The sequence below is a fragment of the Mesoplodon bidens genome (genome assembly GCF_964165515.1).
Source record: "Mesoplodon bidens genome assembly, chromosome: 3".
Taxonomy (NCBI): domain Eukaryota; kingdom Metazoa; phylum Chordata; class Mammalia; order Artiodactyla; family Ziphiidae; genus Mesoplodon; species Mesoplodon bidens.
In genome coordinates this window covers 18,336,050-18,361,512 of record NC_138178.1, presented here as the reverse complement: position 1 = coordinate 18,361,512, position 25,463 = coordinate 18,336,050, and the positions used below count along the sequence as shown (strand labels likewise).

At 38.6% G+C, this 25,463-nt stretch overlaps 1 protein-coding gene across 1 annotated transcript in view; it reads right to left on the bottom strand.

Annotated features, from left to right (window-relative positions):
- The window catches only part of CREM (cAMP responsive element modulator), a 60,265-nt gene extending 35,601 nt beyond the window's left edge, over nucleotides 1–24,664 (bottom strand). The window contains 3 exon segments of the mRNA XM_081228740.1: nucleotides 14,128–14,251; nucleotides 24,604–24,629; nucleotides 24,632–24,664. Of these exon segments, the coding sequence (XP_081084866.1) occupies nucleotides 14,128–14,251; nucleotides 24,604–24,629; nucleotides 24,632–24,649 (168 nt within the window). The 5' untranslated portion in view covers nucleotides 24,650–24,664.
- Nucleotides 24,665–25,463: the final 799 nt, after the last annotated feature.

The following is a 25,463-nucleotide window of genomic DNA, read 5'->3' as shown; positions in this document are numbered from 1 at the left end:
CCCCTCGGTGTCCATACGTTTGTTCTCTACACCTGTGTCTCTATTTCGGCCCTGCAAACCGGTTCATCTGTACCATTTTTCTAGATTCCACATACATGCGTTAATATACCATATTTGTTTTTCTCTTTCTGACTTAACTTCACCCTGTATGACAGTCTCTAGATTCATCCACTCATTTTCTTTTGAGAAAATGTTTTTCAAATACTCAAGTTTGAACAGTCATAGTTTGGCTATTTGTCATTATTTCAAGAAAAATGATGTCCTGTTTGGGGGGGGGGGAATGCAGCTAGTTCTTCTTGCCTCTCATTCAATAACTCAAGTGTTTTTTTCTCAAGATCACCGTTGGTCTTCAGTACGCAGCAGAAATGCTTTCAGTGAATGTCCCACTTCCACAGCACAGAATATTAAAACAACATGTACTCGAGGGTCAAGATTTAATACAATTGGTAATATTTGCTGATTCATCAGGGACAGTCTTAAGTGAAACTGACATTTAAAAAAAAAACTGCAAGTTAATGTAGTGAAGACCACAATGACTACTAACACAGTTTGGCACCACTACCACTGACTTGATCGTGCTAAAGTGCCAACAGTTTTACCCCCCAACTGTTTTTGCACCATCAGGGCAAATGCCAATACAGAGAAAAAAAGAAAATAAATCTTAGTATTACTGTGAAAATAGGTTTGTCATCCCAAACCTCCAGGCATGATTGTGTAACACCATGTGGGAGTTATTTGGAAAATACTGGGTCCTTGGGGTCTCCTCCAGGCTTCCCTGTACCACATTTTGAAAACTACTGCTCTATCCTCACGCAGCCCCTAGGTAGGCCCTGCTCACAGCTCAGAGCGCAGAGTGCTGAAGCAGGCGGCAATTTCAGCTCCACCACAGCAGCACAGCCAAAACCCACCATATATAGTAACCCTGATAGAGCATTTGTATCGCAGAGATTGAGCAAAACAGAATATACATTATACCCAAGAGTATTACTAGTATTCCTACAGACTGGACCTGTGCCTTGAGATGGAAGATAGTGCCACATTCACTTTCATGGGGAAATGACCAGCTTCAAAGAAATTAGATATTTTGAAGAACTGAAGAACAACTCAAGAAAGATTCATGGGGTTTTGATAAGTATAAATCATGCTTTAAGTTGCTCTAATTGTCTTTCGAGTGTAATTTTCAGGACTTCAAATTATTAAACAACGCTCTATCAAAACGGTTTAGTGAGAAGAAAACCTGCTGTAGAAAGGGAGCTGTACCCACTAGTACAAAACTGTATTCCTAGAATTCTGGAGATGAGTTATAGAAATCTGTAAGTACAGTGAAAACTCTTAACCTCTGAACTCTGGGTAGTACAAAAAGCTCATGAGACAACTCTTTAGTTAAACTGTTGAAATACAGGCTGAGAAGCAGCACAAGTGACATACCCTAGAGTCACAATTCCAATGTATCCTTAAAAAACAACAACACTCTTACATCTAGAGAACCTGTCAGGCATTCTACATTCTTACTGGTTTTGCCAAAACTGATCTGTGACTAGCATTAAGCTTATAACTAATTGTACTATTAGAGTTAACAGGATAAGCATCATCATTCATAGGAAAAAAATTCACGTGGCTCCCTACCTTTAACATCTTAACATTATTATTATTCTATTCATCACATGAGCCACAAGTAAATACAGGGTGCCCTTGAAGTAGGATGTGGTCCACAGATGGCACAGAAGGAACTCAGGCAATGATTCAAGAACGTGCATGGTAGCCCCAAAGCCAAAAATGGGTAAATAAAGAAGCATCTTTTTGTTTTGTGCAAGGTGGCAGATTCAGTTTTAGGCAGGCTAGGGTGAAAGCAATGGGAGGAAACCAGGTGGAAATGTTTAGTAGGCAAGGAGAATTATGGGACTGATGCTTGGGTTAGAGCTCAGGAAATAAAGATGTGAGATACACTGACAAAAAGCAACCTATAAAGACTAATATACTTACTTTATTCACAATGTGCAAACAGAATTCTAAAGAAGCTCTGGAAAGAGAAGGGAATTAAGTCTCTCCTAAGGGACACTACTGATAGAGACACAAATTTTAGTTCACTTGAACTAAAATATGCATACTTCACGTAGAAACAGATCTTTCTTATAAACATCATATACTCATTCCAAAACTCTTTAAGAAGTAAATCTCACAGAAACAAGTCATACTTATGAATTAACTCATTCTCCTGTTCACTTAACAAATGTTTATTGGAAGCCTGCCTCGTGGACCAGTCTACACAGCAGGGATATAGCAGTGAACACGAAAAGTCTGCTCTCCTCAATCAGGAGACAGAAAACAGATGAAGAGACAAAAACACAATTTGGGGTGGTGCTAAATTCTCAAAACAAAAAAGGGTAACTGATGAGGTGGCGGGAGGGTGGAAGGAAGCTACTTAAGGTATACCTACTGTATAAAGAAAAGTGGGAAAGGAAGCCATGGGAAGATCTATATTCATCACATTCCAACAACCAAGCAGGCAACTGCTCAAAAAACAAGCACACAAAATGGATGTATTTGATATTTCATAATTTTTATACCTCTTTTTATGAGGCTCTAAAAGTGTGTATAATGAACTCATAGTAGACACAGTTTACCTTTTCTTCCTGATCCCCTGAAGAATAATCCTCTTCTATAGGATGCCTGAAACATATGTTATGCTGATGCCACCACATCTACCGAAAACCCCACTATAGACAATAGTTAATCTGAAGAAATAAATTAAGATGATGCAATTGACAGCCTTGCTTGGCTTTGCAATTTAAAAAACTCTAGTAACGACACATAACTGGGAAAACCTCACAATGTTGTAACACAGCATTTGATTAGCACCTAGTGGACTTGCTCTAATCTGTAGCTAGTTTCCCTTATGACGGGGTTTATGATGTCACAGTGCAGCTGCAAATGTCACAGAGCCACTGAGCCTGTATATAAGACAGTTAATAAAGGATGAAAAAATGTGAATTCATGGAATAGCAGACTTCACTATCAACTCTGCTGCCTGAAAAGTCAGATCTATATATTACCTATCTTAATTCCAAGGACTACAATGAAAACCCAATTAACACTCTACGTGAGAAGCTGGAAAACTATACTGATTTCTGTGTATTAAGACAGGATTCTCAACAGTCTGTTTCTTCTATGGAAAAAAGAAGTGTTTAAAGAATATTTCAAATATTTTAAGGCTGAAAACAGGAAAATAATATTTTAAATGTGAACACTTTAATAAAGACACAAAATATTTCACTTCATTTTTAAAAAATGTTGTATTTACTTGTGCTAAAGGAAGACAAACACAAAAGGAAAAATGTAGAATTGGTATCATTTTAGTGTCTTTAGTGTTTTTCTTTCCCATATTGAGGTTCTTCTTTTTTTTTTTTAAACAGTGTGGCTAACAAATTGCCAAAATCAATGGAGTTAAATTTTACCTTGTGAATATCAACTGAAAACACTGATACAGAGGTGGCCACGTAAGACTGATATTTTTATATCTACTATGTTAAAATTGTTAGAACTATAATATGATCCTTGAATCCTTTGTGTGTGAGGCATGAAGAAATACTATCTGAAATCTATAATCTGAATTTAAAAAGGGAGAAGTGGATTCTGTTTCTGGTACTGTAATTATAAATGGCCAAATATTATGTCTCTTTAAAAAAACTCCCCTCTTGAAAGCAAAGCAAATGTTGGAATCAAGTCATTCTTAATTATATAGTCTGATAATACTTCCAGTAAGCAGTGGTGATCACTGTGATGATCAGTGATGACAAAATTAGGGGTAATTATGCTTTGAAAAACAATGTCCTAGTGAAATTTTTCCCTAGCTAATCCTTATAATTTCCTATTTATAGTACTTGGAGCATCATTTTATATTCTAACCAATACTAGATGTTTTACTTGTATTTATAAAGACTATGAACACATACATGGATCTTTATAGAAGTCAAAAATCCTTTGGCTCTAGATGTTTAAAAATCAATCTTATATCTTGGTTTCAGTAAGACAAACTAAAACTGATCAAAATTTTCTAGCCAATTGCATTACAAAGTAGAAAATGTACATAGTGAAGTAAGTTGCAGTGAGATCCTGAGCCAAAAATGGCATTTACCCAGCAGATGTCTTACAAGGGCAAACATTGGACTCTTAACAACGATACACATCATTTCTAGTAATGAATAGGAAATGCACGTGCCAAAAGCCAGAAGCTACAGAATGAATGCCTAAAACCACTTATTATCCAAACTACATATCAATCTATTTCTGACCAAAATCAACTCAGGAATGTCTATGTGGGAAACTGCAATTCACTTGAATTATTCTACCTTAATTCTTCTACCAATCACTTGGTATAAGTCCTAAAGAGTACTGACTAAGCAAAAGCAACCTTAAAAAATAGTAATAATAAACAAAATGTGGTATACACATACAAAGGACGAAGGAATTCCTATCACATACTGTATAGCTGAACCTTCAGGACATTATGCTAAGTGAAATAAGCCAGTCACAAAAAGACAAATATTGATGATTCCACCTATATGAGGTATCTAAAAGTAGTCAAATTCACAGAAACCAAAAGTAGAATGGTGGTTACCAGGGGCTGAGGGGAGGAGTAAAAAGGGAGTTGCTATTTAATGGGTATAGGGTTTTAGATTTGCAAGATGAAAAAGTTCTAGAGATCTGTTTCACAACAATGTGAATATGCCTAACACTACTGAACTGTACACCTGAACTTAAGACTGCAGATTTTATGTATGTTTTTTTCCACACATAAAAAATAGCAATAGGGCTTCCCTGGTGGCGCAGTGGTTGAGAGTCCGCTTGCCGATGCAGGGGACACGGGTTCGTGCCCCGGTCCGGGAGGATCCCACATGCCGCGGAGCGGCTGGGCCCGTGAGCCGTGGCCGCTGAGCCTGCGCGTCCGGAGCCTGTGCTCCTCAACGGGAGAGGCCACAGCAGTGAGAGGCCCGCGTACTGCAAAAAAAAAAAAAAAAAAAATAGCAATAACTATTGCCCCACATTTGGTGGATATGATAATTAACTGACTTATCGCCAGGAAGATACTCAATAAATTGATTTTACCAAAGGCAATGAGACTGACTTCCCCATCAGTTTATAAGACATAATTCTAAAGCTCTGGGTGTTCCCGTACTCTTGGCACCAGAATTACTGCTCAAGACGTAGACTAGCTATTGGTGCCAGGATTTATATGGACCACTTACTAATACATCAAAATGGATAAAATTTAACTTTTCTATGCTCTTCATATATCCAAGGTCAGAAGCTGAGTTGGGACCTAAACATGATACTATCTTATCTGCCACTAAATAATGAAGGAGTAACAGTATACAGTATATATGTATATATACAATAGTTACTGCATAGTACTGTGCATATATATATAGTATTATATATACAGTAGCTAGATGTTGCATATATTTATGATTACTCTTTGCTAACTATGCTTTTTCCCAGGTAATGCTCTCTGAAATGGTCTGGTTCAACACTGAGTACCTACGTATTACAAGTAATAGAAATGTTTAATGAAATCTGAAGCCAGGTGCCTAGGTTCTGCCTTTTATTAACTGTGTGACCTATGACAAGTTATTCACCCTCTCTGTACCTTAGTTTCCTCAACTGCAAAAGAGAATGAAGAAAAACAGTACCTTTCTACAGAGCTGCTGTGAGAACTGAGCTATATGTGTAAAGCATGGAACAGTGTCTGGCACATACTGAATTTTCAATAAACGCTCGCTCACTCTTGTTATTTTTATTATTGTTACATTTCATTTAAATAATTTAGTCAAGAATGTAAAGCTTAATTTACATGTATTGATATTAATCCTTTGATTCGGAAAGATTAAAATATTTTAGGAAATATTCCTCAAAAGGTAGAGAAAGAAGAATCAAGGATTTGCATAAAAGTAGAAGTCAAAATCTGAATCAGTGACAAAACATGGCCAGACCAAATTGCATCCTTAAGTTTTTTCAGTTTTAGTCCAAAGGTCAGTTTATAAATAGAAAAGTCTAAGAACTTAGCTCCTAAAAAAACAGTATAATGAAACTTGGTCTCACCATGAAATCAAAAATCTAGTAATAAATTTTAGTTTAGATTTTCAGAGCCAAAATGTTGTGAAGGAATGCTTGCAACGTCTTAAAATTTCTAAAATAAATCCGAAGTACAAAAATTTAGTATAAATAAAATTTGGTATAAATAAAATATACCAATTTAAATACATTCGTGACATTATATCAGAACTTTGCTTATAAAACAACTACATATCAGCTTTTCTTCTCTATACCCACTGGAGGCCTATTTAAGCATAAATAGATTTATATTACTTTAGAATGAATTCTTGATACAATATATTCTTATAAATTTATTTATTTTTGGCTGTGTTGGGACTTTGTTGCTGCGCGCGGGCTTTCTCTAGTTGTGGTGAGTGGGGGCTACTCTTTGTTGCGGTGCGCGGGTGACTCATCACGGTGGCTTTTCTTATTGTGGGGCACAGGCTCTAGGCGCGAGGCTTCAGTAGTTCTGGCACGCAGGCTCAGTAGTTGTGGCTTGCGGGCTCTAGAGCACAGGCTCAGTAGCTGTGGTGCACGGGCTTAGTTGCTCCACAGCATGTGGGATCTTCCCGGACCAGGACTCGAACCCATGTCCCCTGCACTGGCAGGTGGATTCTTAACCACTGTGCCACCAGGGAAGTCCTGATATGATATATTTTTATACTAGCATAAGCCACTTCATCTCAAAGCCTGGCCACTACTATTCTAACCATATGAGGTTACTATAATGAATAAAGCAAACGTTTATTGAACATGGACTTTGGGTCAAGCACGGTATTTGGGCTTCACATAGGTCATCTCATTTAATGGTCAACCGATGAAATTAGTATTTCAATTATTTTAGGTAAAGAATCAAAGAATTCAGTCTAATAAGTATTTACTTAAAACTGTATAAAAATTAAGAAAATAATTTTGTGTCTTTAGTCTTAATCTACTTCACTCCATTACTTTTAAGTAAACAAATGACTACTACACTTAATTCAAACTGTGTGTACAGGTATAAGTTAGGGCTCTTTTTCCTTATACCAAGTACAAAGCAGTAAACAAGCCCTTAGAAAAGGTAAAACTAGAAAGTTCTGAGGACCTGGGAGACCAACTTACACTGGCAGTACCTATCATGGTATATTAACATATCTGATATCAAATAAATACCTTTTTTTTTTTTTTTTGTGGTACACGGGCCTCTCACTGTTGTGGCCTCTCCTGTTGTGGAGCACAGACTCCAGACGTGCAGGCTCAGCGGCCATGGCTCACGGGCCTAGCCGCTCCGTGGCACGTGGGATCTTCCCGGACAGGGGCACGAACCCGTGTCCCTTGCATCGGCAGGTGGACTCTCAACCACTGCGCCACCAGGGAAGGCCCCCATTATTTTTTAAAAGGTATTTAAAGAGAGGTCTACTGCTTTATAAACATACCTACTGAAAGGCAAAAGTCTTTCCTGAAATACTTCTGCTTGCACCATTGTCATCTAATATTGTCTCTACTTAGTATTTTCAACCCCATAACCAGGCTTTTCTCTTCTATGCCTTTTTGGAGAATGACATGTTATATCTCTGATAGGGCTCAGAAAACTCACATTTCTGAAGATCACTATTAAGATGTTGTCCTCACTATCAATGAAGTGAAAATTTCCCAAAGCCTCTGTGTTTTCCAAATGTAATTCCTTTAATAGTTTGGGGTTTACAAAGGTTACAGTAGCAAAAAATTGAAATAAGGCAAAGTAAATAATCTCTGAATCTTATTCAAAGAAGGAATTATAAAAATTAATGCTCCATTTTAAAAATTTCAATGTCTAGTCTATTTTTGTTTTTGTTTTTTTTATTGTGGTAAAAAATACATAATATAAAATTTACCATCTTAACCATTTTTAAGTGTACCGTTCAGTAGTAAGTATATTCACACTGCTGTGAAACAGATCTCCAGAACATTTTCATCCTGCAAATCTGAAACTATACCCCTTAACCAACAGCCCCCTTATATCTCCTCCCCCCAACCTACTCTTTAACTAGAAGAAAAGTCAGAGAAAAGGATAAAGAGAATAACTGTTTACTCTCAGTTATTTTGCCATTACCACTAGCGACAAACTACCTGTTACTAAAACTAAGAAGGAAGACTTGAACATCAAACAAAAAGTACCCAAATGTCATAGAAAATCAACACAAATGACAGAAAATCTCTAAGTCTCTCAAACACTAAAACAGATTTGTATGCATTTTTTTCTGATTATAAGGTGTATAAAAACAAAACCTTTTTCTGAAATTTGACTTTGACCGCTTTATACCTACTGAAATTACCTTTGAAACACTGATTTTCATTCAAAGAAAAGTATCATTTAACACACTGGGATGAAAACACAGAGTATATTCTAAAGCTAAAAGCCAATCTTTAAAGAAATCTATTAGCTATTATACACAAAGTTATCAAAATATGAGTACAGATTATATAACAAATTCTTATTCAAATTGAAAAAAATGGTGACTAATATTAACAGTTCACAAATTATTTTTACTTATATCCCTTCAACCCTGAATTACCTTCAAGAATGAGTTACATTTCAAAGCAGTACATTTTCTTGAATTAGTTGACTAAGCAACAACAAAGATTTAGCATTTACTGAAAAAAATTCACTTCTATTTTTTTCCTCCTAACTTTTGTTAATTTTTAGAGCTAATTCTAAGTGAATACAAATATTATGTTCAAAAAATTTAAATTAGGGCAATTAAAAATAACCAGGGGAAGGAATACATAAAATTAAGGAGCAATAGAAAGTCAACAATAAAATGAAAAATTTTATTTCAAAATCTTAAGAGGAACTTTTTCTCTTTCAGTAAGAGCCTCTCAAGTCAGGGAATCAGCATATTGAGGTTTAAAAAACAAGATTCAATTAAACACTGAGCTTGGACTTCCCTGGTGGCGTAGTGGTTAAGAATCTGCCTGCCACTGCGGGGGACACGGGTTCAATCCCTGGTCCGGGGAGATTCCACACACCGTGGAGCAACTAAGCCCGTGTGCCACAACTGCTAGGCCTGTGCTCTAGAGCCCATGAGCCGCAGCTACTGAGGCCGCGTGCCGCAACTACTGAAGCCCATGTGCCTAGAGCCCATGCTTAACAACAGAAGCCACCACAGTGAGAAGCCCGAGCACCGCAACAAAGAGTAGCCCCCCCGCACCAGAACTAGAGAAAGCCCGCGTGCAGCAATGAAGGTCCAATGCAGCCAGAAAAGAGCCAAGACAAAACACTGAACTTGAACTAGATGTACTCAGCCGACAGTAAGTATACCAAATCAACCTAACATGATACAGACCAACTTTAGTATACAAATATGATGTTGCTGACCAATTATCAATAGCAAATGTTGCTTGTATGTTGCTTGTTTTGTTTTGTTTTCTGATAGCCATCCATATTCTTCCTGGTCCTACTTAGGACCAAGAAGATGGATTTTTGGCACAGCTGGCCAAAACAATGAGAAATGCCATTCCAATTTTCCACCAGTTTGAAACAGAAAACACACAAGTCATACACTGAAACCTATCCCTTGTTAAATCATTCCTACTCCAATCCCTCACTGCATGCCAGGCCTGCTTTTTTCTAAGACACTTCTTTACGTACTGTTTGCATTTACAGCAGAGAGGATAAGAAAGGAGGTTAGCAGAGTATAATCTCTGAACAACATTCCCTAGTGGCTTCCTCTGCTCCACAGAGTCTCCTTGTTTCCAAAAATACAGAGGTTCTCGGAAAGGTTAAATTTTATATTAGAATTAACTCTCTCGAGGCACTACGCTGACCCTGATGATCTCGAGTTTCCTTCCAGCTCTATGACCCCTGTGATTCTGCTCCTTTCACCTTTCCTTCCTATCTTTGCTGAAACTTTGAGAACTGGCCATTTACAAAGTAGGGTTATTTATCTTTCCAACTCGAGGTGTCATACTCGGGCCACAGGCTGCATCAGCAGCTATAAGGCATGAAGCTCCAGATAGCACATCCTCTCCTGAGGCTCCATCTGGATTACCACGCTCACCCTGAGTTTCATGGCAGCATTATCAATTCCCAAGAAACGTGGAACAAGAAAAGTTCAAGGTGCTACCACTGTTGCCTTCAGAGTAGATTACACATTTGTGAGATGAATGGGGAAATGTGAGCATGGAGTGCATATTATACCAAGGAATTATGCTCGATTTTATTAGGTATGATCATGACATTTGGTTATATAGGAAAATGTCCATAACCTCTTAAGAGCTGCATACCCAGAAGAAAGTAGGAATGACATGACGTGATGTCTGAGATGTGTAGAGCTGCTTAAAATTCTTCGACAAAAAGAAAAAAAAGAAGATAAATGAAGCAAATGCTACCAAGTCTTAATAACTTTTAAGTTTCTACATAAATATGCGGGAGAATTATTCTACTCTTGTATATGTTTGAAATCTTTCATCACAAAAGAAATGATAACTTCCCATTACCCATTTAAGGATTATATTATTTCCAAAGGCTGTAAGGATGATTTTAAAAACTACCTGTACATACAGTAATTTTGCTTTTCACCATTTTAGCTTTGGGAAAGGGTTTCCTCCTGGCTTGGTTATATAAAATAGACTCTTCCATTTACCACCAAGAGTTTTTCCAGTGGGGAAGGGTGGGGAGGGGGGTAGAATCTAGTCTTATATATGTATCAACACATACACTTACCAGACAAGATTCCAGCTTCAATTAAAAAAAAAATCTACTTAAAAACTAAGTCAGGCCAGAAGAAATCCAAGTCACAGTACTCAACCTCGATGATCTGCCACTCCAGCCTCTAGCCCTTTGACACTGTCACCACATGACTTCTATTCACTATTGGATACAGTTAGAAGGGAAAGGCTCCACTGATATCTGGGAAGTTATAAAACAGAAAAACTGAAAACTGAGAACTCCAGCCTCCCTCAATCAGTCAGCAGAGCAGAGGTGTGAGGGCCAAGAGCAAGCTCAAGTTTTCAGATCTTCATAACTGGGACAATTTTCAGTGTTAACTTGATTAACAGAAGCTCTGGAAAGGCCAGGATACTCAAAACTACTACTATCAAATGACCAGAGGCAAAGGATCAAACCCGCTGAACCTTCCGGTTACACCCTTTGTTCCGACACTACTTAATGATAATTAGACCATGTAAAAAGGAAAGTAACTGTTATAAATTCCTCTTTATACAAACCTGAACTTAAGTCTAAAACATCTGGGAATTCACAATCCTCTAGTTTAAATGAAGTAAGTGGCAAGTACATACAATGACATTGGGAATTATTCAGAAGAGTCAGTCACTTTTAGCACACATTATAGGCTTAATAAAATTTCAGTTTGATTTCCTAATCCTTCTATTATATAATATTGCATAATAATGAATACTCATAAATAAACAGCTTCAGGCATCACAAGAATCTAAATTAATAATTACGTTTAGAAAATTTTGACTGCTAAGAACTGTGTCCTAATTCTGCAAAATATCATGATCCATAGAGGATTTATGGCCCCATATCCATGGAGGATAACTCTTAGTTAACCAAAAGAATCAATGACTCAGCATACAGATTTCTTCTTAATCTCTTAACATTCCTAGTATGTGAAAGACAAAAACCATAATTTATTTTTTGATCAACTATTTTAAATATAGAGAAAACAGAATAACATAGCAGGTCTATGAACTTGCTATCCAGATTTAATGACTATCAACATTTGATATATTTGAGATTTTTAAGGAAGTAATAAACATTGTAAATGTAAACCACAGCCTTTTTCTAGTTCTGTGATTCAGGCTTCTCACAGGTCTCTATCCCCCACTTCTATTTTACTTAACACTCCCAGCTTTCTCACACCCCAGTTCTCACTCCTTTGTTTCACAGACCTATCTTTATCTATTATTTCACAGAAAAACTTCTTGAAGAATTTATACTTCCAATTTCCTCTCCCTCTTATTTATTCTCTAACCTACTAAAGCTCGGTTTCTGTTCACTGGACTCCTATTCAATTCCAAAACCTCATAAATCCAAGGTTATTTTATGGACTTCATATTACTTGACCTCTTTAGCAACTTCTGACTGAGGCTCACAGGGCTGGGTGTCACCCAAGCTGAAGGTCCTCAGAACTGCCAACTATCACTGTTAGACAATGGAGATCTGTTGTTTTGACTGTGCAGGCCCAGAAGGCCAGAGGAAACTGCATGTGTGGAGGACAGGAAACCAGTACCTAAAGGGAGAGAAGTGGCGGCAGAAGGAAGATTTGCTTTCAACTACCACCTCAGCAAAAGGGCAGAATTATAGACCAAGAATCATAGTTATAAAAACTCTAGAACACCTCAAATTCACCAAAAGATATATGTGCATTCTCTTCTATTTTCACAGACAAAAAGACTAAAGGATAAACACCAAAATGCTAACAACAATTAAATTTCTGGATGTTAAGACTATAGTTAGCTTTAATTTTCTTCTAATAATACACATTTTGTCAATTCTGTACAATGAACATGCATTTTTTTAATAAGAAAAAGGATGCTTTCTTAAAAAATAACGAAAGTCTGAATGCCTGTTTTCCGGGGTAACAAAGAAGGGTGTTACCATGGAGATGTAGCTCCACAAAGCACTTGTGAGGAGAAAACCCCAGGGAGCAAGTGGGTGTCAGGAACTTGAAAGAGGAAAGAAAAGCAGGCTGGGTGCATGGGTGTCTTGGGAAAATAGAGGTCTCACAGGAGCCAGTCTGGCCGGAGACAACCCAGGAGGTGCCTGGAGCTCCAGAGGGCTCTCCAGGCAGCCATCCGGTCCTTTCTATTCTCCCTTCAAGATACTGCACGAGTCTCTCCACTGCTCGCACCCCACATCACCATGATGCCACTCAAATGGTGTCCACCCCCCCGCCCCCCGCCCCGCTCCCAGCTCGCGGACGTCCCCATCCAACCCGCACACAGTCGCTGGTGTCTTAAAACACGGTGAACATTGGAAAATGTCTCAGGAACATTTAGAACACAGGATAGTGTGACCAGCTCAACTTCCCAGGCCAGACACACGGCTCCACTTGGCCTCAACGCTGCAGCTCCCACCCCCATCCTCTGCCTTTGTACATTCCTCCCTGGCCTAGAATACGCTTCCCTCTCCTCCACCCGTCAACCTCTACTCACGCTTTGTGTCCTGCTCAAAAGTAAAATCCTCTACAAAGCACTCCTGGTCAACCAGCTGCTCCCCCTCTGCATGCCTCAATCATTCCTATGTAACATCTCACAGTACTTCTTTTCTTTCTTTTTTTTTTTTTTAACATTTTTATTGGAGTATAATTGCTTTACAATGTTGTGTAAGTTTCTGCTGTATAACAAAGTGAATCAACTCTATGTATACACATATCCCCATATCTCTTCCCTCTTGCATCTCCCTCCCACCCCACAATACTTCTTACACAGCGAGAATTACCCCTCAAACACCTCTACCCCACTAAACAGTGAGATGTCAAGGCCAGGAAATACATACCCCACACATCTAGAATAGTGCCTAGATACAGGAAGGATTCAGTAAGTATTTGATGAACTAAATAAATGTGATTGTTTTTACTACATATTTTTATAGATATCTAAAAATAAAGTTAAGAGCTGAAAAACAAACACTAACTCATATCCGTGGTCTCTAAATGAAACTAATTCAAAGTTTAAGACCTAACTAAAAAGAAAGTAAAGATTAAACCAAATATACACTGGACAAATGGCAAGATTTCTGCCATCTTTATAGCTAAGAATATAAAACTACTGAATAATTCAATGTGGAATTACTGACCTTCTCGAATAATAAATTGAGGATTACATACTATGGAGGGGGTTTTGTTTTTCCTTTACATAGTGTGTTACAATGCAAAAGTAATTCAAACACGTATCTTCTCTTCGAAGTCAAATCAGTAAGAATGGCTGATAACCGGGGAATAGGGGAAACTTAAGACCAAGTGCAAGAAAACAGAATCTGCACACAATTCTCATTCCCATACAGGCTAATTTTCATTGGTGCCTGCCTGTTGCCTACATTAAGTTTACCTGAGCTAACGTGGGGATTGAATTTTGACCAGTCTGCTTCTGCATGCGAGCAGATTTGCTCTCTGCCACAGAATGTGGTATACTTCCATCCTGCTGAGAGTCAATTGTTTCCATGGTCATTTGTCTGGAAAGACAATAAAAAGGAAGAAGTATTAAGGCCCTATCTGAAATATCTGTTTTCACTTGGCTTTCTGATTGATATTCATTTCTATCATCCAACTGTACTACTTTATATTTTCAAGAAATAGACTCAGTGGCAGAGTCCTAACTCTCCAAACTTAAAGGCACCTTCTCTGCTCACTGGGTATGAACATTACCAAGGCAGCACTACAAAATGTTCCATGGAATTAGTTTATTTAAAAAATTTTTTAATCTTATAATAAAGCCTCCTTGATAATTATTTTAAGCCCTCTAGCATAAATTAGTGATAAAGTTAGGTTTTATATTTGACATGAAGTTTAAATATTCTATGACTCTCACGGCCTAATAAACCTGCTTTACATTATGATGTAAAATGAAAGAACTTCCACATTGTCTAAATTAAATGTGTTACAATATAAAGATGTGTCTGCTTTGCCAGCACTAAGTAGTTTCTGATAAAAAAGCCTATCAAATTGAATCACTCAGAGTTGACCACTTGTCCTGCAGCTCTCCCTTTACTTAAAGAGGAGAATCTAATTTTTCCAGGAAAAACTTATGCAATAATCTTTTTGCCTATAATTTCAATTTAAGTTAATGATTTCTATATAGACTCTTTCTAGATAGATGGTAAACCATATTATAATGTTACCCTACTACTAGAAAATATAAAATGCAAACAAAATAAGCAAAATCAAATTTTAAAAACTTATAGGAACTACTCCCTGCTATTGTACATCTTTTCAGTTGTCAATAATATAGTGTGTTCTTTTCACCTTAGTAGTCTAAATATATATCCAAAAAGTATGCAAGTAACTTAGAACTTTGAATTGACATGTCCAGATCTTTTTTCCCAGATTTAATTAGTAACAAGATCCTACAGATCCTTCATCTACTTAATACCTTCTTTTGCATTTCAACAAACATTACCTGAATCCAAGTCTTCTGTTCTCAAAGCTGTCTGCTGTAGTCTATACTACACCTAGAATTACTTCTCCCTATTCAGACATTTTAATACTTACAACTGAACATGACGATTTAGAGCAATTATAAAAATAAAAATCTAGAGTCTACTATGAAGAAATGTCTTTCCCTCAACATTCCCCAATTCCTTTATCTCTTTTCTTATTATTTCCCAGCATGGACTCTCCAATTCTAGGTAAGCAGAGGCCATCCCCCTGCAAAAACTGCCAATTCCTGCGGTTCTACTTTTACTGTGAGCAGTTCCCAAAGAGAATACCTAGAACATTTAATTCTGCAAGATATGAAAAGGTATCATCTGAGAAAAGAGGGTAAGGGGGAAACGCTTAGTTAGAGTTTGAAATAGCAGGGATTAAAAGGGTTTCTTTGCTGCAGAACTTTCTCAGAAGCTTAAATATTTCAGTGTGACTTGAGAAGGGTGGAGGCTGCAGATCCAATAGGCAGCATTTTCCAAAAGCGTCTGATTCTACTAGACCCTCTTCCCACAAAGCAAGTCCTATAGCAGAAGTGTTTGGGGAAGAACTTGAGAAATGTTGTCTTATGCTATTTCTTACACCATTATTAAAAGCTCTCTTTAGGGGATTCCCTGGTGGCGCAGTGGTTGAGAGTCCGCCTGCCGATGCAGGGGACGTGGGTTCGTGCCCCGGTCCGGGAAGATCCCACATGCCGCGGAGCGGCTGGGCCCGTGAGCCATGGCCGCTGAGCCTGCGCGTCTGGAGCCTGTGCTCTGCAACGGGAGAGGCCACAACAGTGAGAGGCCCGTGTACCGCAAAAAAAAAAAAAAAGCTCTCTTTAGGCTCTGCTAAGAACTTGAGTCTCCACTCAAACACTACATGCTGAAAGGTCTTCCCCACTTCAGAAACATTCCTTTAGCACCATCTACAATACATGACAGGCCCTGAGAATACAAAAGTTAAGTCACAATCCTTGCCCTGAAGGAAATCATTCACCACTTGGGCCTTGGTTTCTCAAAGTATAGTCCTCGCACAACCTGTATCAGAATTAACAAATACACTTGTAAAGACAAAAAAAAGGCAGATTCCCAGACTCAACCCCAAATCTACTGATTCAAACTTTCTGAGGGGTCTAATTTTTTATATCCAAGAGATTCTGATATATATTAAAATTTGAGAAAAACTTAGCTTATTGGTAAATTCTATCAGTTAGACCAGTAATGAACACTTCTTAAACTGTGTGAAGGATGTTATGTACGAAATGCTTTGGAAAACACAGGAAGGAATGTTGAAGTCGGCCTGAGGATGGGGCCATGTGAGTTGTATACGGAAGGATGAGAAGCATTTCACCAGGTAGAAAAGGACAGGAGGACCATGAGAGGAAGGAAAATACGGAGCATGTCTGGAAAATAGAGTAGCCGACTGCAGTGGGGAATGTGGTGAGGTGTGGGGGAGCCCTCGGGGGAGCCTATCTACATCTAGGGGGGAAAAGGCAGAGCAGACAGGTGAAAGTATGGCCAGAAAGGCGGGGGGGATCCAGACTAAGAACTGCTTTTAATACTCTGGAGAGAAGAAATGTCCACGTCACTCAGATGCTCCTTTACTCTAGGTCCTTCAGCATCTACACTATACAACGTTTCAACTATTTGATATCTTAGAATTCAGTCAAGAACGAGACAATGACCAAGAGTTCCCTGTTCACAGGCAAAACAAATGGCCCAAAGTTCGTAAACTGAAACTTCTAAAATGAGGAGTACCTAGTTGGTACTCTAAACCCATTCAATTTAATTTTAAATACAATTCTCATTTATCTGGTTTCTAAACATACTGGATATAAGAAGTGACAGCTGGAAATAGCTGGTAAGAGGAGGAGAAAATATACAGAATATAATAAACAGGTCAAGAATTCCAAGTGTGACTGTGGGTGGGAACGTAAGTTGGTGCAGCCACTGTGAAAATGGCGTGGAGGGTCCTCAGAACACTCAAAAGAGAGCTGCCACATGACCCAGCAATCCCTCTACTGGGTGTATATCCAACCCCCCACACTAATTAGAAAAGACACATGCACCCCAGTGTTCACAGCAGCACTGTTTACAACTGCCAAGATATGGAAGCAACCTAAGTGTCCATCAACAGATGAGTGGATAAACAAGATGTGGTCTGTATACACAGGGGAATGCTACTCAGCCATAAAAAATGATATTTTGCCATTTGCAGTAACATGGATGGACTTGGAGGGTATTATGTTAAGTGAAATCAGTCAGACAGAGAAGGACAAATACTCCATGATATCACATATATGTGGAATCTAAAAAATACAACAAACTAGTGAATATAACAAAAAAGAAACAGACTCACAGATATATTGAACAAACTAGTGGTTACCAGTGGGAAGAGGGAAGGGGGAGGGACAGGATGGGGGGGATTAAGAGGTACAAACTATTAGGTATAAAATAAGCTACAATGATATACTGTACAACACAAGAAATATAGCCAATATTTTATAATAAGTAAAAATGGAGAACCTTTAAAGATTGTGAACCACTGTATTTGTACACCTGTAACTTATATAATATTGTACATCAACTATACTTTAATAAAATTTTTAAAAATTATTTTAAAAAAAAGTAATTCCAAGTGTGTAGCAATTTGGGCCCATACAGAGTAAAGTCTCCTAGTTCTTTATATTCAGGAAATTGAAGAATTTATTAGTTAAAATTCAATAACTGATATTTACAATAACTATCCTGAGTCATTAAGAAAGAAAATAATTATACTTTGTATAATTTAAGGAAATAGGAGTATACATAATAGAATCTAGGAAGACTCCCACCAAAAAAAGCACTAATGCTTAAAAAGGTAAACCTGGGCTTCCCTGGTGGCACAGTGGTTGAGAATCCGCCTGCCGATGCAGGGGACGCGGGTTCGTGCCCCAGTCCGGGAAGATCCCACATGCCGCGGAGCGGCTGGGCCCGTGAGCCATGGCCGCTGAGCCTGCGCGTCCGGAGCCTGTGTTCCGCAACGGGAGAGGCCACAACAGTGAGAGGCCCGCGTACCGCAAAAAAAAAAAAAAAGGTAAACCTAAGCTATTCAGAAGTTGTTTTCTGAGATACAGTGAAAGACTTCATAAGTTATTAAACATTTCAAAATGTTTTACACATGAAAGTGTTTTTTTTTTTTTTTTTTTTGCCGTATGCGGGCCTCTCACTGTTGTGGCCTCTCCCATTGCGGAGCACAGGCTCCGGACGCGCAGGCTCAGCGGCCATGGCTCACGGGCCCAGCCGCTCCGCGGCATGTGGGATCTTCCCGGACCGGGGCACGAACCCGCATCCCCTGCATCGGCAGGCGGACTCTCAACCACTGCGCCACCAGGGAAGCCCATGAAAGTGTTTTATACACACTATTTCATGCACTCACGTTCACTGTTCCCTTTTTTTCCTGGGTATTCCCCAGAGTTCAATCCTTTGCCCTTTTACTTTTTTCAGTCTACATACTATGGCTTCCTCAATCCTATAAGCATTTGACTCCCAAATCTGTATTTGTGCTTCCCCCACCTAGTGAGCAACTTAACCTGGAGTTTTCACAGACACCTATCCCTTCCCTTATATTCCTTCTTTCAGTCAAGGGCATCACTATCCATTCAAGCTCCAAAGTTAGAATCATGTGTCTGTATGTGAGTCAGTACCACACCAACTACCAAAAAACCCATATAGCTAAATACCAGCCAGATCAGGATGCCATGAGGCCCTGAGCCTCCTAGTGAAGAAAGGCAGAAATGGAAGGTTAGCAGCACCACCACCCCCGGCCCCCCCCAAGTTCATCCTCCCTGCCACACTTGGCATCATCCACTAACCTCCTATCCCAGCACTGGACCAAGCAGCTGCACTGCTCCTCCTCACAACTGCTACCGTCCACTCACACATCACAGTAAGGTCCCCTGTAAGCCATGACTAAACTGCAATGCCCCTTCACCTATGCCAGAATCATATCCATTAACATCTCACATTCTGGTTTCCCCAGCCACTGTCAAAGATACAAGCTCCTCCCACATTTCATTTTCACTCTCATAACCAGTGCTTCCTTTCCCCCCATAATACAGTTGCTCGCTCCTGTTCTCCTCCGAAGCCTTTGCAATGTGCTGTCTGGAACTCCCAAAGCCCCCCACACCCCGCCTCAAGAGGGCGCTGTTTGTCTTCCCACACTGAATCAAGATCCCAATGTTGACCTGGCATCCTCACTGATCCCCACTATTTCCCAGCTGTGCTTCCTCTGCTCCTTCATAAAAACTCTTGTTCACGGAGCCTCAAGGTAGTTGGGTGTACCATCCTACACTACTCATCCATATGATAATCATCAGCTTCTACTTTCAAGGATTGACACTGAAGACTTTGGCACCTGACTTAAAAAAGCTTCCCTCTACACCATTCTGTTATGTTCCACCCTCAAAACAAAGGACCCATCCCTCACCCTGATGCCTCGGTTTAATGACTTCCTTCCTTCCCCTACAGCCTTCTACCTGAGGGGCTGGACGTACACTGGACCTTGTCAGTGTCCAAAACTGCTCCACCTCTGAAATAATTAATTCTGACATCCACTCTAACAATATCCTATCCTCCCAGCTCACACCCACCCTCAATTACTCCCATCACGCCTGTATTTCCACCACACTGATCTCTAGACCACTACTTTCTCCCTTTCAATCAGCCTCCTCCTTTCTTCACATCCCATCCTACTCAGCTTAGAATCCATAGTTTCTCATTTTAACTGTTGTTTCCCAATACCCTAAATTCCCTTGTCCCTTTTCCTTCTGTTTTATCTGCTTAGTAAATACCAATCTCAGATAAAACCTATTCTGTCTCCTCTATGCCTGCACCAATGAACAATACTGAACAAAATTTAAAAAGAGAATATTATTAAGGCTACTGAATCCAGTTTTCAACCTCAAATAAGCAGCAACCTTACTGCTTCCTTGGAAGCTTACTCTCCCATTCTCTGCTACTGTTTCAATTCTCCCTCTTCTCAAATCCCTGAGCTCACCTACTATCACATTCCACATGAGACCTTGCCTCCTGCTTCAGATGAGAACCCCCTCAACTTCCTGCCACCAAATCAACAAATCCACTTATATCTACACCTGCATTTTCCCTTGCTTCCAACTCCCCAGACTTAAATTCCTGTCTGTCCTTGGGATCCCTCTTCATTAGGCTATGGGGGCATTACACTAACAATTACCCTCTGCCCTCCCCAATGGCTTCCTCCTGCCAAGATTTAAGCTTGTTCAAGTCTCCCCAACCACACACACACACACACACACACACACACACACAACCACTGAACGAGAAGTCATTCTCTAGCTGCTCTCTCAAACCTCTCTTCTTCCTCTCACTGCTAAGCTACTTTAAAGGACTGCCAACACTATCTCCATTTCTTCACCTCCCACCTACTCCCGGACAACCCCTAACTGGCTTCTGCCTCACGAAGACTTCTCTGGTAAGGGTAATCTATCTCAGTCACTGAATCCAATGTTCATTTTAAGTCCTATCTTGTCTGTTCCCTCAGCAGCACTCAAAACTGCTGACATCTCCCTTCTTGGGACTCTACCTTGAGGTCACAATACTGATTTTCTGCTCTCATCCGATTCTCTGACAATTTCTCCATAAGCTCCTTTGCCAATTCCTTCTCCTACTTGGTGTTAACCTTCAACACTGCATTCTTCAGGACTCTGGTTAGCTTTCTGGCCTCACTCTCAAATCTCTCCCTGTGTAATATCATCCATTTCTCTAGATTCAAGCACCAGCTGTAAGCTTATGACTCTCAAATCTAGATCTCTGGCCCAGCGGTCTCTCTTGAATTCCAGAATCATACAGCCAAATGCCTATTTAACATCTCCAAATAGATGTCCTGCAGGTACCTCAAACTCAATGGGTCCAAAACTAACTCCTTTTCTTCCTCCACAAACATGTTCCTTCTCTGAGTTTCGTACCTCAGGAAATGGGGCCCCACCTTCAATCCATCTGCTCCAGTGGAAACCTGAGTGTCGTCCTGAAACCCTCTCCCTTCCACTCCCTACAGCGTCACCACCAGGTGGGATGATTCTACCTTCTAAAGAACAATTCAGTCCTCTTCTCTGCCACCACTGTCCTGCCAACACTTATCTTTCTGAAACTTATTTCTGCTTAAACCTCTTCAGGAGCTTCCTATTGACTACAGGATAAAACCCAAACTTCTCACAATAATCTTAACTACAACTACCATTTGTCGAGTGCTTACCATGTGGTAAATGCCTACTAGTTTTCATTCTTAACAACTTTATAAGGGCAATATAGCTAGTTCTGCTTTTAGAGGTGAGGAAAAGGAGACATAAAGAGGTTAAGAATCTGATTTTACCACAAAGGTACTGAGTGGCAAAGCCAGGTTTCGAACTAAGGTCTTTTTCCAAAGTTCATATTCTCAATTACCAAACCAAACTGCCATTCAATTTCTTTCACAGTGTGACCTCATTTTATCTTTACAGCCTCATCTCCAGTCACCCCATTCCTTCCCACACGCTGCATTCCAGCCTCCTTATGAGCCATCTTTTGGTCAAATACACATCTTATTCCCCCAGTTCTAAGCTTTTATATCTGCTCTTCCCCGTTCCTGGGATGCCCTTCACTCCTTCTCTGTCCAACAGGCGCATTTCTACTCGTTCTGCAAAGCCTGGCTCAAGGACACCATCTTTCAAAGCCTATTCTAATAGCCTTGGGCACAAATACTCTGTTCTGAGTTCCCAAAGCATCTTGTGCAATCCCCTCCATTTCAGCACTTATCTAGCATATACCACATCTGTCCATAAAGTACTAGCACAGTGTGTGCAACAGAGACCATATCTTAGATTTCAATGGATTCCCAGTGCCTAGTACAGAATCTACCATAATCATTAAATAAGCCAATTAATCAACTATTCTGGAAGACTATGCAACTGTTAGGTGTTACTAAAATGATAAAAATAAGGTTCAGAGAGATTAAGTGACTTTCTACAGAGCACACAACAGACGGCATGATAGAGGGTGAACAAGAGGTCTTGTGACTGTGACCTCAGGGGTCCTTCCGCAGCCAGTGCCCTGAGCAGTAGTCCCGTTTAGACACATCTTAAAAACTGCTGTGCTTCTGAGTATGCTGCAACTGTTGTCACAACCTTCATTCAGACATGCTTTGTCTTTCCCACTAGGATGTAGAGACTCTAATCTTATCCCATTTTATTCTCCTGGAGTGCCTCGTACAGTGCCCAGTACATGTCATTCAGTAAAAGTTTGATACTAAATCAATTTATTTGAAGGTAAAAATCATCTACAGAAGAGTAAGGTCAGCACTACCAATTTACACACCCTGTCATTTTCAACTAAGTTCATTCTGCTGATCTATATCCAACTGTTCTCCAGTACCACCGCCTAAACCCACTAAAAACCAACCCAGGCCAGGACTCAGGGCCGAAGATTCAATGAACACTTAAGTGCTCAACATGGGTCAAGCACTGTACTGGGTATTTTCAAACACTAACTCAGCAGGAAATACGGGACCCAGACCTCAGCTGGAAAGGATGTACATCAACACTAACATCTGTAATTCAGCCTCAGTAGTCCTGATGGAATTTATTTAAAAAGTGTAAGAGAAAGATCCATTTTAATCTTGCACTGTTCACTTACATACTTTATAGTGAAAATTAAAGAGGTGTACATACAATATTTCCCCCCAAATCTCACTTTTTGTAACAAATTTTAATCATAGTTATACTAGTATTAATAGAGTAATCTATAAATTAATTATGTAATATTTTAATCTTAAACAAATCCAAATTAGACAGAAAAAGACCAATTAGGAAATACAAATTACAGAATATTTAAAAATAAAAACATATGGGATAAAACAATAAAAAAAACTAAAACAAATTAAAAATTCCATTAAGCACCATAAGCTAACAGTAAGCAAAATACTGGCAAACATTCAGTTCCACAATTCTAAAGAACAGATAAGGATTTGCTAAAATGGGCATATTTAAATTTATAAATGATTCATGGAAGTAGCAACATTCTTTTCTTATGAAAGCTAAATATTTCTTCTGAAATCTTTTTTATATTATTGGCAAACCATTTTCTTCTTCAACAGAAAAGTAAATGTTATCCCAATATTTTCTGAATATATTGGGATTCAGTTCAATAAATGTTAATATAACTAATGTTTTAATAGAATAGGATCCATCCAGTAGCACAAGTTTCAAAGACTTCCAGGGTGAACTACTTTTAGGGGTTGGGGGTAGAATTGTATTTGTTTGCTTACTCTGTTATTTTCTAGGCCCTTAGTAGAACATCTATGTCATACTGCAAAAACTCCCGAAAATACTGAACTACAACAAACAGTACAGTACTGTCTGTATATGATTTGTATAATATACATTCAAGAAATGAATACAAAGGAATATATCTGTAAAAATGATATTTACAATTATAGAAATATTGAGGTAATTAATGACCAAAGTTATTTCGGTATACCTATGTTTCAAGAACACACAAGATATTTAAATAGAAGAAAAAACCAGAAGAAAAAGGAAAAACATTTTAAAGAAATGCTATCATAAGTACCCAGGAAAGTGTTCATAAAAGATAGGAACAAAGAAGAGAAAAGGAATACAGACCAAAAATATTTAAATGAAAAATAAGACAAAGGCAGTTTCCTAATTATAATTAAAGTGTACAATGAACTAATCACTTCTAAAATCTTACTTAGTTGTATCCAATTTGCAAAGACAAATTACACTGCAGAGCGACTATATTTACTCTTGTAAAAATTTTCACCTCTTTTAAAAATAGGATCCAGCAGCAAAAGGAAAAATTATTAAAGTTGTTTCTATTATCTATTTTTAAATAGTTTTACCAAAACTGTCAAAGAAAATTCATTTTCTTTTTGACGCGAGACCCAATTGATGAACCAGAATGTCTCTGAAAGTAACTAAAAGAAAACCTGAAAAATAATATTTGGATTTCTGTAAAACGCTTGGTAGAGACTTCCCTTTGTTTTACAACTTCAGGTACAAATGTAAGCAGAAAAACGAAAACTCTGTCCACATCCTTAAGTACAATCTCCTTTCTGACTGGAAAGGCCAGTGCTTAGAATGAGCTGCCCGTGAATGTCCACCTATCCTCTGCATTGCCTCACACAGCACATGGTGGAAGAGAAACTCCCTAATTGAGTAGCTGAGCAATTTGGGTACATATTATTATATTTTTCATTATAATGTGTATATATACATATACACATACACATATATATGTATGGTACATATACACCATTAATTTATCCATCATTTTAACTTTAAGCTCTCTAAGTAGAACTTTAAAAAGAATAGAAAAATAATATATCCACCTACCTTAGATTTGTTTTAATATATTTTTTTTCCTGCCACATTTTCTCATTAAGACATTTGTAGTCAATGCTTTGTTCCTTCGTTTTCTTCTTTATTTATCCTGCAGTAAAATTATAATGTCGAGTTGGCAGATCATAAGATTTTATTTAAAAAAAATTAAAATCTCTCAAAACGACACCAGAATACCCCAATTTCCATTAAAAAAAAAAAACCCAGCATAGAAAGGTGAAAACAACTCCGTATTTTTTTCAAACTTACTTCTATTCAATTTCCTTATCTTCTTAGGAAAAAATTCAAAAAAAATTAAATCATGTGCTACTTACCATTTTCCACTGAAGAGAGTGCAGTGCTGCCTAAATCACTTCACACACACTACAAATTGCTCATAAGTATCAGCTCTATTTTAAAATAATAATCACTTAATAAACTGAATGAATCTATCATTTTCTCAAATTTCATTCCACTGAAACAAATTTGTCAACTATTTTTCATTTACCGTAACTTCAAAACTGGGTTTTGTCAAAGAATTTTAACTGCAAACAAAATAGTAACCGTTCCTTTAAAATCTCCTCTGATAGCCTTTAATCCATTAAAAAAACTGTTTTAGACACTCTAGCAATTAAACCCCATTTTTTTTTTTTACTAATATCTCTTTAAAATACACATTTGACATGCTGAATGAAGTAAAGGTGGCAAAGAAAAAGACAAAAGGAGAGCAGTGAGACCTCAATTTGTTTTATTTAGGTTTGAAAGGACCAACACCCGCATCCCTAAGTTCCTTCCAGGCGTCTATGCCAGCAACAGAGGTGCTTGGCAACAAACATGCTATTTCCGGGGTTCCCTCCTAAGTGGTCCCTCTAAAA